This window comes from Kogia breviceps, chromosome 10 (assembly GCF_026419965.1).
Source record: "Kogia breviceps isolate mKogBre1 chromosome 10, mKogBre1 haplotype 1, whole genome shotgun sequence".
Taxonomy (NCBI): Eukaryota; Metazoa; Chordata; class Mammalia; order Artiodactyla; family Physeteridae; genus Kogia; species Kogia breviceps.
The window spans coordinates 70,335,511-70,354,538 of record NC_081319.1 but is presented as its reverse complement, the minus strand read 5'-3'; the positions used below and the strand labels follow the sequence as shown (position 1 = coordinate 70,354,538).

Below are 19,028 nucleotides of genomic sequence, written 5' to 3'. Positions count from 1 at the left end.
ATGTGGGTAGTGATCAGCAAGGTGGACCTCCTCCTTTTCCACTTGTAGCCTGTAGGCGGTCTCTCAACTTCTCAATCTGTCTCTCTACTTTGAGGTCAGTTACACAACCTGAGTCCAATGACCACTGAGAAGAGATAAGACTAGCAGAGGAAAGCTAGGCTGATATATATATCAAGCCATGCTCCAGGAGAAGGGCATATCTGGCATTACTGCCGGTCCTGGAATAAAAGGGACAGGGAACAGACTTGACCCCAACCTGTAGCCTAAGCAGAGCTATCCCAGCCAACTCATAGCCCTATGAAAGAGAAAAAATAAATAAATGTTTTTTTGGAATCCACTGAGATCTTGGGGGAAGAGGGTCATCTGTTATACAACATTATCATAGCAGCAATAACTAACTAATACAACCCACACCAGAGTATGGATTTGAACTTCTAATTTAAAACATACACACACACACGCATGCACGCACACTAATGTATGGAAGATTTACCCTGAGCTTTTATTCTAGACTCTTTCTTCTGCTGGGAGAGATATCAGCTGGGGACCAGGAATTTACACAGGACTAGCTTGTGAGTGTGACAATGTCTCTTGTGATTGTAGTTTGGGAACAGACCTTTCCTCTTCCTGGACCACTCCTACTTCTCTATGCCTAATATTTTTAAGCTTTTTTTCCCTGCCCACTAACCTTGTATTTGAACTCAAAGCATGGAATTGCTTAAAATCAATTGGTAAATTGCCCCCAAGCAGTTTCATAACCTGTTCTATAAAGGAGCACCGCACACAGGATGTGTGACCCACTGACAACAGTGTTTTCCACAGCTTACGAATATTGTTTTGTTTGTTTTTTATCACAGCCTGCTTCTTTATAAAGCACCTTGATTCCTAGAAGTTTATCAACCAGGGTAGCTCTGGCTGAACTGCACAGTTCCCACTTCTCTGATGTATGGGAAGAGGCCTCTGGACCTGGCTTCTAGAGGGCACTCCTAGCTGCAGGGAAGCTTCCCCACACCCATGGCAGACCTGCCTACATCCTCATGACCAAACCTGACCCTGAGCTTCTAGAGACAGACTCAAAGGTCAGGGAAGTTTTGGGGATGGAGACCAAGGAACAGAGTGAGGCTAATCCCAGGCAGCAGTGATCCTACAAACCCCAGAAACCACCAACTGCCCTCTGTGTCCTACACCCTTGCTGACCATCCTTTAATCCAGAAAGTGACATGTAGGTCTGCCCTACTTCCTGCAGCAGCTCTGAATCTCCTCCCCACCACCCACCAAGTACCTACCTGCCCAGATTTTGCAGTGGGCCTATGGCTGCCAGGGTGAGCCCCTGACCCTCATCTACCTGATACATTCCTATGCCTACCCAGGGACTCTCACCCAGGACTGGATGTCTCATAGAAAGAGTTAGGAATTTTTCCAACCAATTAAGGCTTGAAGCAAATTAAATAGCAAGGTCTGTTCCATTCAGAGAATACTTCAATAATCCTGTGAAATAACTGTAGATGATACCTGGCTTGATTTGGGTTTGAGGCTGGCATTTTGAATTTGTGAGTGTGTATGTATATATGCATGTGCCTTTAAAAACAATTGTATGGTTCAGTAAAAAAATTAAGACTTGTTTTATATGGGGCTCACAGTTTGGCAAATTAGTTGGTTTTACTCTTGTCTTTGGTCTAAAGTTCAACTTTGGGGTAAAGTCTTGAAAGTTTGGGATCAAGTTGAATTCATCTTTGATATCCCCAGAACCCAGAAGAGTGCTTGGCATTTAGTAGGTACTCAGTAAAGCTTGACTGATTAAATCAACAACAGTCTAATATAAGAAGCAGGCCTACATTGGTCAGGACCGTTAGCTGTAGGTTGGCAACAGTTAGAAACGCTACCTGTTGAATCACATGAGCACCCACCTGTTTGTTTGTTTGTTTAATATTTATTTATTTATTTGGCTGCATCGGGTTTTAGTTGCAGCATATGGGATCTTTGTTGAGGCATGCGGGATCTTTCATTACTGTGTGTGGGCTCCTCTCTAGTTGTGGCGTGGGCTCTAGAGCACGCAGGCTCAGTAGTTGCACGCACGGGCTTAGTTGCCCCACGGCATGTGGGATCTTAGTCCCCTGACCAGGGATCGAACCCATCTCCTCTGAATTGGAAGGTGAGTTCTTAACCACTGGACCACCAGGGAAGTCCCCTGTTTTTTTTTTTTGTTTTTTTTTTTTGCAATACGCGGGACTCTCCCTTGTGGAGCACAAGCTCTGGACGCGCAGGCCCAGCAACCATAGCTCATGGGCCCAGCCGCTCCGCGGCATGTGGGATCTTCCCGGACCGGGACACGAACCCGTGACCCCCTGCATTGGCAAGCGGACTCTCAACCACTGTGCCACCAGGGAAGTCTGTCCCTGTTTGGTTTTTAAGTACAGTTTTTTTCTTTTTTTTAATCTAGGACAAGGAATAACAACTTTATTCTGGAAACTAGCAGATGCAGAAGATGGTAGACTAGTGTCCCAAAGAATCATCTTCTTTAAGTGCAGTTCTATTCAGAAGCTGAGAGGTGGCTAGTTAACTTCTGGGAGTTATATAACCATAATATCTACTAATTATTGAGTGCTATTACACATCTTACACTCTGTGAAGCAGTTTACACAGTTGACCTTGTTAAGCCCTCACAACAACCTTATGAGCTGGCATTAGCCCTATTTTACAGATCAGGAGATAGAGGCTCAGAAAGACCAAGAGTCCTAAGCACACTCACCGGGTAAGACTGTGGCAGAGAAGGGATTTTTGTTGGGTGTGTCCAACCCCAAAGCCCAGCTCCTCATCCGCATCCTTATTCACTCCCTCACTACCCCTGTAATCTTCCTGCAGATCATTCCCAAACCTGCTCCTCCCTGTGGAATTAGAAAACATGAGTCATGCTCACTGCATTTTGCTGCCTGGTTTTTTGGATTGTGGATGTCTTGGGAAGCCTTTTCTGGTGCCACTTGTCTTTTGTTTGTTCTTCTTGAATACCTTTCTCACCCAATTGGAGTCTTCAGCAGTTCTCTCCCTGGGAAAATAGATGAAATAATGGTTGGTTAATGACAGAGCCCTGCTCCAGCTCAGAAGGTAGACAGAAACACCAATACCATGGTTCTCAACCCTGGCTGAACATTAGAGTTCCCTGGCGAACTTTTATTTTGTAATCAATGAATGTTTATCTAAGTAACATCATGCCAACTAGTCAAATGAAACTCAGCTAAACTTTTATACAGTTATATGTCAATGCAATAAAGTTTAAGTCATGTGAACAAAATGTATAATTTATGCCCAAGCACAAAATTATTTATGTAAACTCTTTCCAAAAGTTTTATAATTAAAACTGTACTTAATGTGAGAAGCAAGTATGTTTTAATATACTTGATATGATATCTAGTGGGAATATCAAAAATAAAAGTGCCTCAGGCCCTGTTCTCTGCAACTGTGGCCATAGAAAAACTCAGCCACTGCCAGAGCTACCCCAAGGCAGGAAGGGATGAGGTTGGGGGGCAGAAATACCCTTGATTCACCCTCTGATCTCCTGCTGTTGCATTCCACTGGCTAACCCCACTGGCATTCAGTCAGCAAAGGAGTCTGGGTATTGCAGTTCCCAGGGAGGAAAAAAACAAACAAAACAAACAAACAATAAACACCTCCCACATATATATGGAATCTAAGAAAAAAAAATGTCATGAAGAGCCTAGGGGTAGGACGGGAATAAAACACAGACCTACTAGAGCATGGACTTGAGGATATGGGGAGGGGGAAGGGTAAGCTGTGACGAAGTGAGAGAGTGGCATGGACATGTATACACTACCAAGCGTAGGGTGGATAGCTAGTGGGAAGCAGCCGCATAGCACAGGGAGATCAGCTAGGTGGTTTGTGACCACCTAGAGGGGTGGGATAGGGAGGGTGGGAGGGAGGGAGATGCAAGAGGGAAGAGATATGGGAACATATGTATATGTATAACTGATTCACTTTGTTGTAAAGCAGAAACTAACACACCATTGTAAAGCAATTATACTCCAATAAAGATGTTAAACAAACAAACAAAACCAGCTCCCCAGGCCCTCTCCCAATCACTGCAAAGACAATAATGGAGTACATGTTAAACAACCCAGCAACCCAGACAGTTGGTGCGCATTATGAAAAAAGATTTTCTGGGGACAATCTACAACATAGGAATATTAGCCCTCTTTTTATGCTGATAGAAAATAATTTGGATTAAGGGAAGTTTTTGGTAGAGTCTCTTAACTGATACTGTGCAGGATCTACCAAAGGCTAGAATGTAGCATGCCTGCCAGCTCTTTTGAACTGAGACATCAACAGAGAGTCAGATACGAGGAGGGGTACACACTCTCCCACTGCATTTAGAGAAGGTACATTCACCAGTGTGCACAGCAGGGACTCGGGGGAATGACACTGTCAGCACGAATAGGCTCATGTCCCACACGTTGCCTTCACTGAGGAAGAGGGAAGGAGTGGTGGTCTGCAAACCGTAAGGGGATGGACTGAAATCACATCCAGAAAAGGAACCCAGTGCTCCTTGGGCAGCTAAAGAGATGGAAAATATCACTTAGCTGGGCCCTCTCCCCTGACCAAAGGAAAGAACATATTCCCAATTGAGGAGACACTTAACATTGCATAAGGCTTGCGCATGGTTTCCTTCACGTTAGCCAGAGGCACGGTGCTTTTGGAATTTGAAGAAGCAAAGGGAGCTACAGCCAAAAATGAAAATACAGAAGACATGAGTGAGATGGGGTTGGGGAGGAGTACTTAGTCATTTTTGAAATAACAATAGGAAGTAAGTGAAATGTTCAGAAACAGTCAAGAACTTTTACTCTCAAATTCTCGTATTTGGGACCAGAATCATGTTGTTGGATTTGACTGAGATCCAGGGCAGTGGCATCTGTAGAAGGTCTGAAGCTAACCCTTGATATAAGACTATCAGCAATTCCCTCATAAAAAGCAGCCAGTTGTGTCAGGGAAAGTTTTCAAGAAAATCCCCCACAGGGGTCTAAACTTTCTAGCATCTGCTTTATGTAATGCTTTTGTCTTTTTTGCTGGAATAGGAAATACAAATAGTTTCATGACCATTGTTCTTAAGTAAGCTCCCTTTTCTTTTTTGGCTTGCGGGATCTTATTTCCCCAGCCAGGGATTGAACCTGGGCCCACGGCAGTGAAAACCTGCATGCTAACCACCGGACCACCAGGGAATTCCCTTAAGTAAGCTCTTTGCATGTTTCTGATGAGTAGGGGGATATATATATAACACATGAATATTAATATGTAATTATGCAATACATGTAAATAAAAATAATATGGAATAAATTCCTCTCTCTGAACTTCTTTCATTTGGGGACCTGCTGGATATCCCTCACTCTCCCAAATCTATTTGTGGCTTCTTTGTTTATGGATTTTCCTGGGACTTTTTGCAGCACCTCCCGCCCCCAACAACAACATGGCCACTGCCAAACGACTGCTAACATGAACCCCTGGGGCTCCACTCTGCCCAATTCCTACAGATGGCCTAGGACGTCACTGCTGAGACCAGCTGGAGGCTCCAACAGGATTCCTCAGCCTCAGCACTACCGACGCTAAGGGCCAGGCAATTCTTTGTTATATAGGGGTTGAGCATTGCAGGATGTTTAGCAGCATCCCTGGCCTCTCCCAACTAGACGTTACCCACTTGGTGACAACCAAAAATGTCTCCAGATGTCGCCAAATGTCTCCTGGGGGGAAATATGGCCTGCAGTCATGAACCACTGGGCTATCCATACGCTCTGTCCACCCCCAATATGAGTGAGGAACGCCAGCTCTGGGTCCAGGAGTTCTCAGGCCCCTGAAGATGGCTGCCTTTAAGCACAGGTGCAATAACATAAAATAAATGCGTTTCATGTAACAGGGAAGAAGACAGCAGGTGAAAGACTTTGAACAATTTTCTGACTCTTAATGTTCTGATATTTTTGTCTCATTGTTAAAAGAATCAAAGTGAACCTATTCAAAAAAAAAAAAAAAAAGAAAGAAAAGAAAAGAAAAACAAACAAACAAAAAGACAAAGTGAACCTATTCCAGAGAAAGGGGGGTCACTCCTGACTCAGGGCAGATCTGCAAAGAAGGAAACCTTGCTAATCTGTGCTACTGTTTATCATAATAACTATGGAAGCTTGGCTGGTGGACCATGAGGACCCTACAACCTGCCTTCGGTCCATCATTTGGGCCCCTCTCCCTTGGTCCCCACCCAGACCACCCACAGTGGCCAAACAGGTATCCTCTTCATCCTGAATGTACCTTGCACTTTCCTTCTCTGCACCTGAGCCTCTGGAATAAACAAAATCTGAAATGTCCTTTCTACTCTGTCAGATCCCACAAACCACAGTTGTCAAAATCTTGCCCATTTCAGGGCTTCCCTGGTGGCGCAGTGGTTGAGAGTCCACCTGCCGATGCAGGGGACACGGGTTCGTGCCCCGGTCTGGGAAGATCCCACATGCCGCGGAGCGGGTGGGCCCGTGAGCCATGGCCGCTGATCCTGCGCGTCTGGAGCCTGTGCTCCGCAACGGGAGCGGCCAGAAGAGTGAGAGGCCCGCGTACAGAGGAAAAAAAAAAGATCTTGCCCATTTCAAATCACCTGTCACCTCCAAGAAGCCTTTATTTTCTCCCCAGAGAGATGTGATCTTATTCTCTATGAATACCCTCAACACTGTTTTTGTTAATTATATAGTACTTAAGAATTCCTTTTGCGTTCTTGAGGTTGGTATCCATGCCATTCCCTCTGTTGGAGGGGAGATTTTCTGAGAGTGAGGAATTAAGAGCTGTTCATCTTTGCAGCCCCCAGAGGGGTGCTTCATCTGTAGTAAAGAACCAGTTTTTTTAAAATACTATTTACGATCCATAATGGACTAGTGCTTTTGTGAAATACAATCTAAATGAATTAGTAGGAAAATGACCAAGCTCTTGGATGTCATGGCTCTACTGCATTGCTGTAAACATTTCTAAATGCTTGCTCTCACTTTCTCTACTCACTTCATTGTGAACTAGTAACAAATAATTCAGGGACTGGCACTGGCCCACAGACCCCTTCTTGAGTAGCATTGCCCTGGCACAGCAGCTTTCACAATAAAAATTCTACTAGAACAGATGCTCTCAAATGTGGAGGGCTTATAAAAAATGCAGACAGCTGGGACCCACCCCTAGAATTTGTGATTTAGTAGGTACGTGGTAGGGCCCGAGAATTTTCATTTCTAACAAGTTCTCAGGTGGTGCTATTGCTGCTAGTTGGGGAGCACACTTTGAGAATCACTGGACGAAAGAAGAAAAAAACCAAATGTCAAGTACACTGCCCCCTCGTGGTGGTCTGTCCTCATAGCAAGTAGAGCCGCTAAAGTTAACGGGCTGACTTCACCAATGCACCCCTCTAAAGCAACTGTTATCAGCAACCATGTCGTTACACACTTGCCAACGGGCTCCAGACATGAGGAAGCTGTGAGAAGCCAGAAGCGTCCATACCTTGGGGCTGTTCTGGGCCAAGTTCCTCCACAGGTGGCTGTGCAGTTGTTGCTGAAGAAGAACATTGGGGCAATGTTGGAGATGTCCCCACAGCGGAAGGCCCCAGGGACGTGTCCTGGATGACACAGATGACTGGGGGTGGGGGTGGGGATCTGGGTGGTGATCCAGTCAGTTGTACCTGCTGTGATGGTGATACAGGTGACAGCCCAGGTATTGAGCTGGGGAGGAAGTGCACAGCTGGGAGTGATACAGGTGGCAAGTCAGTTGGAGAATGTGATGGTGATGAGGCCAGTGGCGATGCAGGTGGTGAAACAGGTGACTCCACAGGCCACTCACATGTGGATTCAGGTGTCTACACAGGTGGGGACAGAGGAGGACCACGGCCACCTTTTCTTTCCCCTTTGGGAGCCCATTGTGTGTGAAGTTGTCTGGATTCTTCTGGACTGGCCCGCTCTGTTTGGAGGCTTGGTTGACAGTGTTCAGGGCACTCATTGACAAGGGCGAGTTCAATTTGGCAGTACACTTCTACCCGGGGGAAAATCACTCTCTTGGAAGGATAATTAAGGTAAGCAGCATCTAGGAAAAACAACAGCATGGGGTCACAGGTGGCATTACTAACCCCTGGCATCAGCATAGTATTTGCAAAAAATGGTTTCCCAAATTATTCTCATAAACAAGATTAGTGCTTTTTCATTGTTTTTGCTGCACTGCACAACTTGCAGGATCTCAGTTCCCCGATTAGGGATTGAACCCCAGAAGTGAAAGCCTAGAATTCTAACCACTAGGCCAGCAGGGAACTCCTGGATTAGTGCTTTTCAATGGTTTTTCTTTACTTACTTGAATTTATATTGAATATCTGATTGTGTTTTGATCCACTTATTCAATGGATACTTATTGAGCATCTAATATGTGCCAGGCATTATACCAGGCACTGAGGAGTTGAAGGAGACAAAAATAGGCCTCTTGGAGCTTACGGTCTAGCATGGGGGCAGGTACTAACCATGCCAATAACCTCAAGTTTTAACCAAGACAAGTGGTAGGAAGTGAAGAATGTGGTACTAGGAGAGACGGGAGCAGGGAGGGCTTCCCAGTGGGAGTGACATTTGAGCTGAGACGTGACAGGGGAGAGGTCCAGGGGGTGGTCAGGGTGATGAGGAGGAACATTCCAGGCAGAGCCAACAGCACACACAAACACACAAAGGTCACAGGTTCGAGGGAGCAGGAGGAAGCCAAGGCCCTGCGAGGTCAGTGTAGGTGGAAGAGGGGTGGGGATACTTGTGATGGGAGATGGGGCTTAGGAGACCACAGAGGCCAGACCATGCAAGGGCTTACAGGCGGCATCAAAGACCCTTGGTTTTCACAGAGACCATGAAGACTTATGAGCAGAGAGGTGAAGACCTGTCTCTGGTTTTGACAAGATCAGTCTGGCTGCTGTGCAGACACTCACTGAGAAAAGCAAGAGGGGACCCAGGGCACGCTGTCAGGGTTCTGGGAGAGGTGTGTGGGTCTTCCCCTTGGAAGGAGCTAGAAAGAGATAGAGGACCCTGCTTAGGAGGTAAAATAAATGGGAACTGATGATGGATCGATTGGGGGGTGAGGGGAAGAATGTGGCTTACACCAGCAGTCCCCAACCTTTTTGGCACCAGGGACCAGTTTTGAGGAAGACAATTTTTCCACAGATGGGGAGGGGGGACTTACACAATTGGATGAATGTCAGTGCCATTGGCTCAGAATACAACCATGGAGGGGTGGGCCTGGGGAGAAGTGGGGAGAGTGGAGTTTGCATTTTTGGAGACATGTTGAGTGTAGGGGGCCTTTGAGATGTCCAAGGAGAGATGACAAGTGGGTAGCTGGATACATGTATTTGGATCTCAGAGAAGAGATGACGGTTAGAGATATATATTTGGGAGCCCCACCTCTGGATGGTAACTGAAGCCATAACGGTGGCAGTGGAGGAGTTGGCCCAGAGAGGAAAAGCAAGGTGAGATGAGGAAGGAGCCAGAATTGATCAGGAGAGGTGGAGAGGGGAACTCAGGGAAAATTTTCTAAAACAGACAAGACTGGGGTAGATTTAAACGTTGCTGGTAGACATTGAGGGGTCCCAAAGATGTGTGAGTGATTATGAAAAATCTTGTTTAAGCAACTGGTTTGTTATATATTAAAACACACTGATATAGCACCCTAAAAAAAAAAAAACTTTGCTGGTAGGGATCCAGTTGAGAGATGGAGGTTGGAGAGAGAGGGAATAATGGAAAACTAGAGAATCCTGAGATTGGAATGGTGTCTGAGCCCAGGTGATGGGGTGAGCTTTAGACAGGCAAGAGAAGGATGCTTCCTTTCACATGCTAAGAAGGAGGGGGTCAGGGAAAGGCGAGTCTGTATATGTGGTGGTACAAAGTTGAGAGAACTCCCCTCTGATGGCTTTGGTTTTTCCTGTGAAGTAGGAAGTCAGGTGGGGTAGGAGGCTGGAAATTGGGAGCAGAAGGTTTGAGGTGGTAATTGCAGAGGATGAGAGAATAGGTTGACAAGAAAAACATAGTGCGATTGTTTTCTGTGTGGAAATTCACAAACCATTTCTAAAATTCATATAAAATGACAAAAGACCTAGAATAACCAAATCAACTTTGAAAATATGACAAAGGAGAAAGGCTTTTTGTGATCTTGAGTAAGGCAAAGATTTCTTAGATAAAGACACCAAAAGCATGATCCACAAAGGAAAAAATTTACTATGGACCCTATCGAAATTAAAAATTTCTCCTTTTCAGAAGACACTGTTAAGGAGTTGGAAAGAGAAATCACAGACTGGGAGAAAATATTTGCAAATCATATTTCTGATAAAGGGCATTTATCTAGAATACATAAAAGCTCTTAATAAGAAAACAAACAATTCCATTTTTTAAATGGCCAAAAGATAGGGATTCCCTGGCAGTCCAGTGGTTAGCACTCTATGTTTTCATTGCTGAGGGCCCAGGTTCTATCCCTGGTTGGGGAACTAAGATCCCACAAGCTCCCATAAGCTGTGTGAGGTGCAGCCAAAAAAATAAAAATTAAAAATAAAAATAAATGGGCAAAAGAGTCAATTGAAAGGGCTCCCAATGGCCAAAGGTGGAACAATTTGAGTAACAAAATAAATAAAGTAGGACTGAGTAATAACCCACAGTATAAAATAAGTATCAATGAGTCCATACTAATATAAATAAATGATTGAATAGGTAAACAAATGATTGAATAGGTGGAGAAAGAGACACATCTCTCATGATGAAGAATTCCCAATAATTTCTGTAGATACTCAGCCCTTAACGAAGTGGAGAATAACTCCCTACTTCTTAGTGACTTCCTTCCAAAGAGCACAGTATGGAAAGGAAGAGTAGATTTACAGTGGAAAAACCTGACACACACCACCTCACAGCATGTACCCTTGATACAAAGTGATGAGAATGGCACTTTGCCTCTGTGGTCTTTCCCCCGCAAACCCACAACCCCAGTCTAATCATGAGAAACACAGCAAGCAAATCCCAACTGAGGGACATGCTACAAACTATCTGGCAAGTAGGTCATTAAAAACAAGGAGAGTCTGAGCAACTGTGACAGACAAGAGGAGCCTAAGGAGACAGCACAACTAAATGTGATGAGGGATCCTGAATGGGATCCTGGGTCAGAAAAAGGACATTAGGTAAAAACTAAGGCAGTCTGAATAAAGTACGGACTTTAGTTCATAATGATTTATCAACATTGGTTCACTAATTGTAAACAATATACCATACTATGCACCAAATGATTTGTGTACCATGCTATAACATTTAACAAGTGTGAGACCTAAAACAATAGGGAAACCTAGATGTGGAGTATATGGAAACTCTCTGTACTATTTTCACTGTTTTTCTGTAAATCTAAAATGATTCTAAAAAATAAAGCCTATGAAAGGTCTAGGGGAAAATGGGCAAAAGAGTTGAACAGACACTTCACCAAAGAATATATTAGAACAACTAATAAGCCAAGGAAAAGATGCTCAGCATCATTAGTCATTAGGGAAATGCAAATTAAAACCACAATAAGATACTACCACATGCCTATTAGAATGGCTAATATTAAAAAGACTGACCATACCAAGTGTTGGTGAGAATGTGTGGAAACTGGAATTCTCATTCACTGTTGGGAATGTAAAATGGTACAACCACTCTAGAAAACAATTTGGTAACTTCTTAAAAAGTTAGACATACATTCTGGGTATGTTTCTCAGTCTGTACATATCCAAAAGTATTGAAAATAGGATCTTGAAGAGATATCTGCACACCCATGTTCATTGCAGTATTATTCACAATAGCCAAGAGGTGGAAGCAACCCAAATGTCCACTGACGAATGAATAGATAAAGAAAATCTTCTCTGTATGCACGATGGAATATTATTTAGCCTTAAGGAAGGAAATCCTGTCACATGCCACAACATGCATGAATCTTGAGGACGTTATACGTGAAATAAACCAGTCACAAAAAGACAAATAGGGCTTCCCTGGTGGCGCAGTGGTTGAGAGTCCACCTGCCAATGCAGGGGACACGGGTTCGAGCCCCAGTCTGGGAGGATCCGACGTGCTGTGGAGCGGCTGGGCCCGTGAGCCATGGCCACTGAGCCTGCGTGTCCGGAGCCTGTGCTCCGCTGATTCCACTTACATGAGGTACCTAAAGTATTCAAACTCATAGAAATAGAATGGTGGTTGCCAGGGTCTAGCGGGTGGGGGAAAAGGAGAGTTGGTTAATGGGTGTAGAGTTTCAGTTTGGCAAGATGGAAAAGTTCAGGAGATTGGTTGCACACCAGTGTATGTTTAACACTACTGAATTGTACACTTAAAATGGCTAAGACAGAAGACGGGAATAAAGACACAAACCTACTAGAGAATGGACTTGAGGATATGGGGAGGGGGAAGGGTAAGGTGTGATGAAGTGAGAGAGTGGCATGGACATATATACACTACCAAACGTAAAATAGATAGCTAGTGGGAAGCAGCAGCATTGCACAGGGAGATCAGGTAGGTGGTTTGTGAACACCTAGAGGGGTGGGATAGGGAGGGTGGGAGGGAGGGAGACACAAGAGGGAAGAGATATGGGAACATATGTATATGTATAACTGATTCACTCTGTTGTAAAGCAGAAATTAACACACCATTGTAAAGCAATTCTACTCCAATAAAAATGTTAAAAATAATAAAATAAAATAAAATAAAATGGCTAAGACGGTAAATTTTATGTTATGTGTGTTTTACTACAATTAAATACATTACATTTTATATTAAAATACTATAGTTACACATATATTTGTAGACATATATATATTACATAGTAAACATGCATCTACCATATGATCGGGTCATTCCATTCCTGGGTATTTACCCAAGAGACATGCAAGCATTTGTTTATACAGAAATTCATGCATGAATGTACATAGAAGCTTTATTCATAACAGCCCCAAACTGGATACAACTTAAATGCCCATTAACAGGTGAATGGATAAATGAATTGTGGTATTGTGGATTGGAATGCAAAAAGGAATGAACTATTTATACCATGCAATGACATGGGTGAATCTCAGAAGCATTATGCTGAGTGAAAGAATGCAGACAAAAAAGAAGTCATACTATAAGAGTTCATCTATCAAAAACTCTAAAATGCAAATTAATCTATAATGACAGAAAGACATCAGGGTTTTCTTGGTGATAGTGGGGTGAGGGAAGGTGGGAGAGATCCCAAAGGGGCTAAGGAAACTTCAGGCATGATGGATTGTTCCCTATCTTGATTGTGGTGCTGGTTTCACAGGTGTGTGTGTCTGTGTCTGTGTCAGTGTGTCTGTGTCAAAACTTACCCAGTTGTGAGTGGGAGGAAGGGAGGGAGGAAGGTCAGTGTGGCCGGGCATGGCTGGATATGGGATGGATATTTCAGACATGGCATCCTCTGAGCTCCAACCTCACCATGTACATGTGTCTGTGTGGGGAATGTGGATTTTCAAGGATGCCAGCAAGCAGTGTCCTTCCCTTTGGGGTAGAAGGCTGCTGTCAGGGGAGGCCAAGGGTGGAGAGGGAGGCTCACCTGGGGGCAGGAATAATTAGGTAGATGTGAACCCTTAGGAGGGAGGAGGAAGAGGATGCCAGGATGTGAGCTGAGGAGTTGAGGGTGACACCTTGCAGGTGTGGCTTCCTACCTGAGCTTGACCCCCTTTCAGAAAGCAGGCAGGAGGCTGGAGCAGAATTCCGTTTTCTGTTCCCAGATGGTAGGTGGGGTTTTCTCAGGCTATGTCAGTATTTCCTGCTTGCATCTGGTGCCGGGAGAAAACTCCAGGCCCACCAAACCCAAGAGGATTTAGGTGCTGGAGCTGAAACTTGCACTGAGAAAGCCATGCGCACATTTGCAAATTGGAAGAGGAAGCGAAAACAGCTGGCAGCCAGCACAAGTTTTTTTCTCCCTTATGAGTTGTGTCTGTTCCTACTTGGAGTGATTCCAGGGCCATCGGGGAAAACCTGCCATCCTCCATATACTGCTCCAATTCAGGAGTGGATGCCTGCAATGCTACTATTAGAGTTCCATCCTTGGGTTTAAGACTGCCGTACATACCTGTGAAAATGTCCACACCAGCTAAGGGTGGAAGCAGGGAGGGTGAGAGGGTAAGGGGCTACTGAGAAATGGGGGAGACTAGAGATGCTTAACAACCCACTTTGTAAGTCTTCCCAGGGCTTGCCCTGAGAGGAAGAGAAAGGAAAAGTTCTAGAGGAGAGACAGGTATGGAAGCAGCCAGGTAGCCAGGATGCAATCTGAGGTGTAGCGGGATTTCCTGGGGCAGGGAATTGGTGTCTACTCTGAGATCCAAGAACCAAATCAGGGGGTCCCCAAACCTCAAGCCCTCAATATACACCATCACTGAGGAAAGAATGGAGGGGCTCCCCACCTGGGGCAGAAAGGACTACAGGCCATAGCCAGACCCTCCTATTCCCTAAGCTCTGTAGGTGAGACCTCATCTCCACCACCACCACACCCCTCAGGTCGTCCTCCTTTTGGACACTGGGGGCTCGGCTTCACAGCTGTCACCTGTGAAAACGTGGAAGATGGGGCAGTTGTCAGAGGACAGTCAGGGTTAGGAGGAGTCTGTCTGCAGAGAGGTCAGAGGGGGCAGTGGACTGGATTGGCCATGGCTAGGAATAAAACTCAGAGGTAGGTTCCCACCATCAGCCACCTTGTACAGATGAGAAAACAGGCCCCAGGAGATGAATTACTTGCTCAAGGTTACACAGCTGGTGTGTCAAAAACCAGGATCTAAACCCTTTTTACAGATTTGGAACTAAGACTCAGAGAAGGAGAGTGATTTCCTGGAGCTCACGCAGCTTGGGGGATGGGGATCCTGGTCCAGGGCTACTTGCCTCCAGAGCCCACATTCTCTCCATCCTGTGCTCCCGCTCCCTACACCCCTAGTCGGGAGAATGAACCCAGGAGAAAGTAAAGAGTTAGGACAGGGGACCTTAGGAAAGCAGGAAGCAATTTTTTGGCTGCACCACGCAGAATGCAGGATCTTAGTTCCTCAACCAGAGATTGAACCTGCACCCCCTTCGGTGGAAGCATGGAGTCTTCATCCCTGGACTGCCAGGGAAGTCCCAGCAGGAAGCAATTTTGAAGAAAAGAAGTGCACATATCCTACAAGAAAAACTTCATTCAGCCCCTTAATCTCACTCCTTAAATATATTTTTTAAAACTACATACACAAAAAGTTCACCACAGCATTGTTTATAATAGTGAACATTTGGAAACTCAAAGGATGATCAAAGTATTCTGTACAACTGTGATGGAATATTATACAGGTGCCAAAAAGACAGTTACAAAGACCATAAGGCAACATGGAAAAAAATTTATGATATAACATTAGGTATATACTCTTTGATCCAGAAATCCCTTTTTTCTGGAAATATGCTCTATGGAATTAATTCTAAATATAGAAAAGCATTTTTTCTTTCCTTTTAACAAACATGTTTGCATGGCCTTCATGGAGTTAGTGTGTGTAGTGCATGCCATTGGAATCTTCCTTCCACCCAGATAATGCACAGAGGATACACAGGGGTGGGACCATGCTTTCCAAACCAACTTAGGGCAAGGGCTCTTCTCTCTCATTTGTTGATCAATATGTCACTCAAAAGTCTCACACAAACCTAGACTAGTCACATCTAGTTCTACATTAACAATACTGTTTCATTGGAAAGAGAATAAAATGCAAGAAAATGTAATGATATGAGAATGGAATGCTCTAGGGAGATATGAGCTATGTGTTTCCTAAGCATAGTTTTTAAATTCAGAAATACATTTGTACAAAAGCCCTAGACACCATCCCATCAGTTAACCTAAAGCCCCTTTTCCACAGTGGTCCTAATTTCTGGCCACAGTAACATCTGGACAAGGAAGGCTGCCCATTTCCAGATCTCCTGGGTGAAGAGCACCTCCAGTTCACAAACTGGGGGGAAATGCTCCTCTATCCAGCCCTTCTACTTCCTGTCTTTGCCCCATCTTCCTCGGGGCGCCACACGGTACTTACTCAGCCACCTCAAGTACGAAACAGCATCTTCGTACACTTGGTAGTAATAATTGTGCAGGATCTGCAAGGTGGGGCACCAGGAAAATAACTAAGGCTGTAGCAATGGAGAGACCCATGGTCCCTCTACCAAAGAAGCTGCTTTCATTGCTCTTAAGCTTTATATGATAAGCTTTTCAAAATGGGCCCATCCTTCACTACCTGCTAAGAACAGCTGATCATCAGCTTCCCCTGGGCCGGAGAGGGTGCGATGTTTATAGTAGAACCAGAGAAGGTGCATTTGGACAGTATAAAGAGCAGCATTTGGAGATTGGGTTCAAATCCCAGTGCTGCCACTTATTGGCTGGGTGGCTGGGTGAATGTAACCTCTCACAGCCTCAGTTTCTTCACTTGTAAAATGGGAATAATAACAGTATCTATCACAGAGGATGCTGGAGGATTACACCAGATATTGCCCACAATGCCTTTTCTGTAAAAGGCCAAACAGTAAATATTTGGGGCTTTGTAGGCCGCATATAGTCCTCTGTCACTTCTTCTTCTTCTTCTTATTTTTTTAAACAATGCTTTAAAAATAGAAAGTCCATTCTTAGCTCACAGGCTGTATAAAAACAAGTCATATGCTGGATTTGGCCCCTGGGCCATAGTTTGCTGAACCCACATTGCATGTCAAAATGGGAGAGTTCAGCCAACATTGCTATCAGTGGTTCTGAGATCATCTCATTTTATAGGGGAGAAAATTGAGGCTGGGAGCACATAGGGCCCTTGTTCAAGGTCACATACCCAGCTGGCAGCAAGGCCGGGATACAGCTTTAGGAGGAAGTTTAAGGGATCATATGAGATGGACTGAGTGGGCCTCATTGGCTCCCCCATCCCACTCCAGCCCCCATCACCCTTTCCCGGCTCTCCTTGCCCACCCCCCAGGTCCCTCCTGTCTCTTACCACCAGGTCTGGGGGGAACAGGGCACGGGTCATCCTGGCGATGTTCTCCAGGGAGAACTGAAAGAGCAGTTGAACATGCGGAAGTCACAGAAGATGGTGGGGCAGTCCCGCGGGCAGCTGTCCTGCTGACCACTGAAGGTAGAGATGGTGATGGAGTCCGTCCAGAAGGAGCAGGGCTGCATGCCCGGGAATCCCCCGTTGATGTACTGCTGCAGGGCGGAGGGGGAGGCAGAGTGAGAAATGCTCCTCTGGGGTCATAGGTCCTCTCTCCCACTCAGGGAGAGCAAAGAAATGGGTCCCTTGGGAGAAGCTTTGACACCGAGGTCCGGGGGCATCCGTCCTCTGAATGAAGCAGGAATGAACGCTTCCCTGTCACGTGACCCCTTGTGGAGTCCCTCAGCGGCTGAGGGCAGGGCCGGGGAAAGGAGCTCAGCCATAGGGCCTTTTGAGAAGGTGCACATGTGGTGGGTCAGAGCAGGTTGTGAAATATCCCTCCTCCAGACTGCCCTGGATCCAAGCTGCCTCCCTCTGGTGAGGTCAGACACCCTCAACACCCTCCAGAGCACCCCTGACTTGAGGCTGTGTCCACCCTCAAGTCCCTTCCCCTCTTGGGGCTTCTGTTTCCTCAGCTGTGAACAAAGGATCACAGATACTGAGGCTCTAACTCTCTGGGTGCCTGAGAATTAAATGAATGACATGCAATATGGGGGTACATCTACTAGCTGATTCCTAATCTCTGGATCTCATTTTCTCTATACATAAAATGAGGAGAGGGCACGGGTTAAATCTTTCTACTCAGTGTCGTCCATGGACCCGCAGCACTGGCATCAGCTGAAGTTGATTAGAGGTACAGAGTCTCAGACCTACTGGGGAAATCTGGCAAACCTGTGGAGCCTTGACTTGCTGGGTTCGGTAATGTGTTGGTGGGTCCAGAGACAAGCCCAACTTAGGGGGAGAAGTTCTTCTTAAAGCCCCAGAAATCTATCTACGCTGGGAATTCTGAGTAGGAAACCACAAGGACCTTTTCAATTCTTGGTCTTCCCACTGAATTCTGAGACCACTCCTCCCAAATGTGGGTCACAGGGGCCCTGAGGCACCCCTGGATCCCAGCTCACCCCGCCTCCCACACTGAGGTACTTACCATGCCACGGTAAGTTGGAGGAATGAGGCCACAGTACACAGGGACAAAGCAGCTGCAGTACAGGGCCTGTGGGGGAGAGGACAGGGTTGAGACGCCCAAGGTCTGGGGGCTGGGTGGAGAGGGATCACCTGCGGGCACCTGGGCCACCATCAGCCTGGCCCTCCTTAAACCCAAGGTGGAGTCACTGCCCTGGGAAGTGGAGCCCCAAGTTCAGCTCCTGGCTGGATCCTTGGTAAACTACTTGGTCAGGCTGGGCCGGATGTCTCAGTTTTAAAGTGAGAGAGTAGCCTCAATGATCTGCAGGGTTCCTTCTAGCACCAAATTTCCATGAATCCGACGGGATTCAAAAACCATTTATGTGTGCCAAGTATGGTTCCCCGGAACCCATACTCCTTTACAGTAAGCTAAAAGCTTTCAGAGCTGGGCCTGTACCTGCCTCTGGCCAATTGCTGCTAATTTCTACCTTGTGCAAACCCACTGGGAAAATCAGGAGCAGAAATAGCTCTGAAAAGAACTGCTAATTTTTTAAACAAATATTTAGTTGTAAAACATCATATACAGAAGAACTTTCTTACAATTAGTGTCATGCAGCAAGAGCTACCTGGGAAGTTGTGCAGTCATGAACTCTTTGCCACTGGAGGTAACCAAGCAGAGGCAGGACAAGTACCTCTTGGTCAAAGAACTTATCAAAGGGATTCCTGCATGGGTGGTAAGGGGTAAGATTCCTTCCAACCCTGAGATTCTGGGATTCTCATGGGCACCTGACAATAAATCTGAGAAGCCATCACAGTGCATGTTACTTTCCTGTTTACAAATAGAGCATCTGAAGCACAGAACGTTTAAATGATTTGCCCAAGGTCACACACAGCAATC

At 45.5% G+C, this 19,028-nt stretch overlaps 1 protein-coding gene across 1 annotated transcript in view; it reads right to left on the bottom strand.

Moving 5' to 3' along the window:
* Positions 1–2,913: 2,913 nt before the first annotated feature.
* PNPLA1 (patatin like phospholipase domain containing 1) overlaps positions 2,914–19,028 on the bottom strand; it is a 38,756-nt gene continuing 22,641 nt past the window's right edge. The window contains 7 exon segments of the mRNA XM_059077162.2: positions 2,914–3,043; positions 4,652–4,730; positions 7,519–8,094; positions 16,079–16,139; positions 17,015–17,079; positions 17,082–17,223; positions 18,156–18,221. Coding sequence (XP_058933145.1) covers positions 2,914–3,043; positions 4,652–4,730; positions 7,519–8,094; positions 16,079–16,139; positions 17,015–17,079; positions 17,082–17,223; positions 18,156–18,221 — 1,119 coding nt within the window.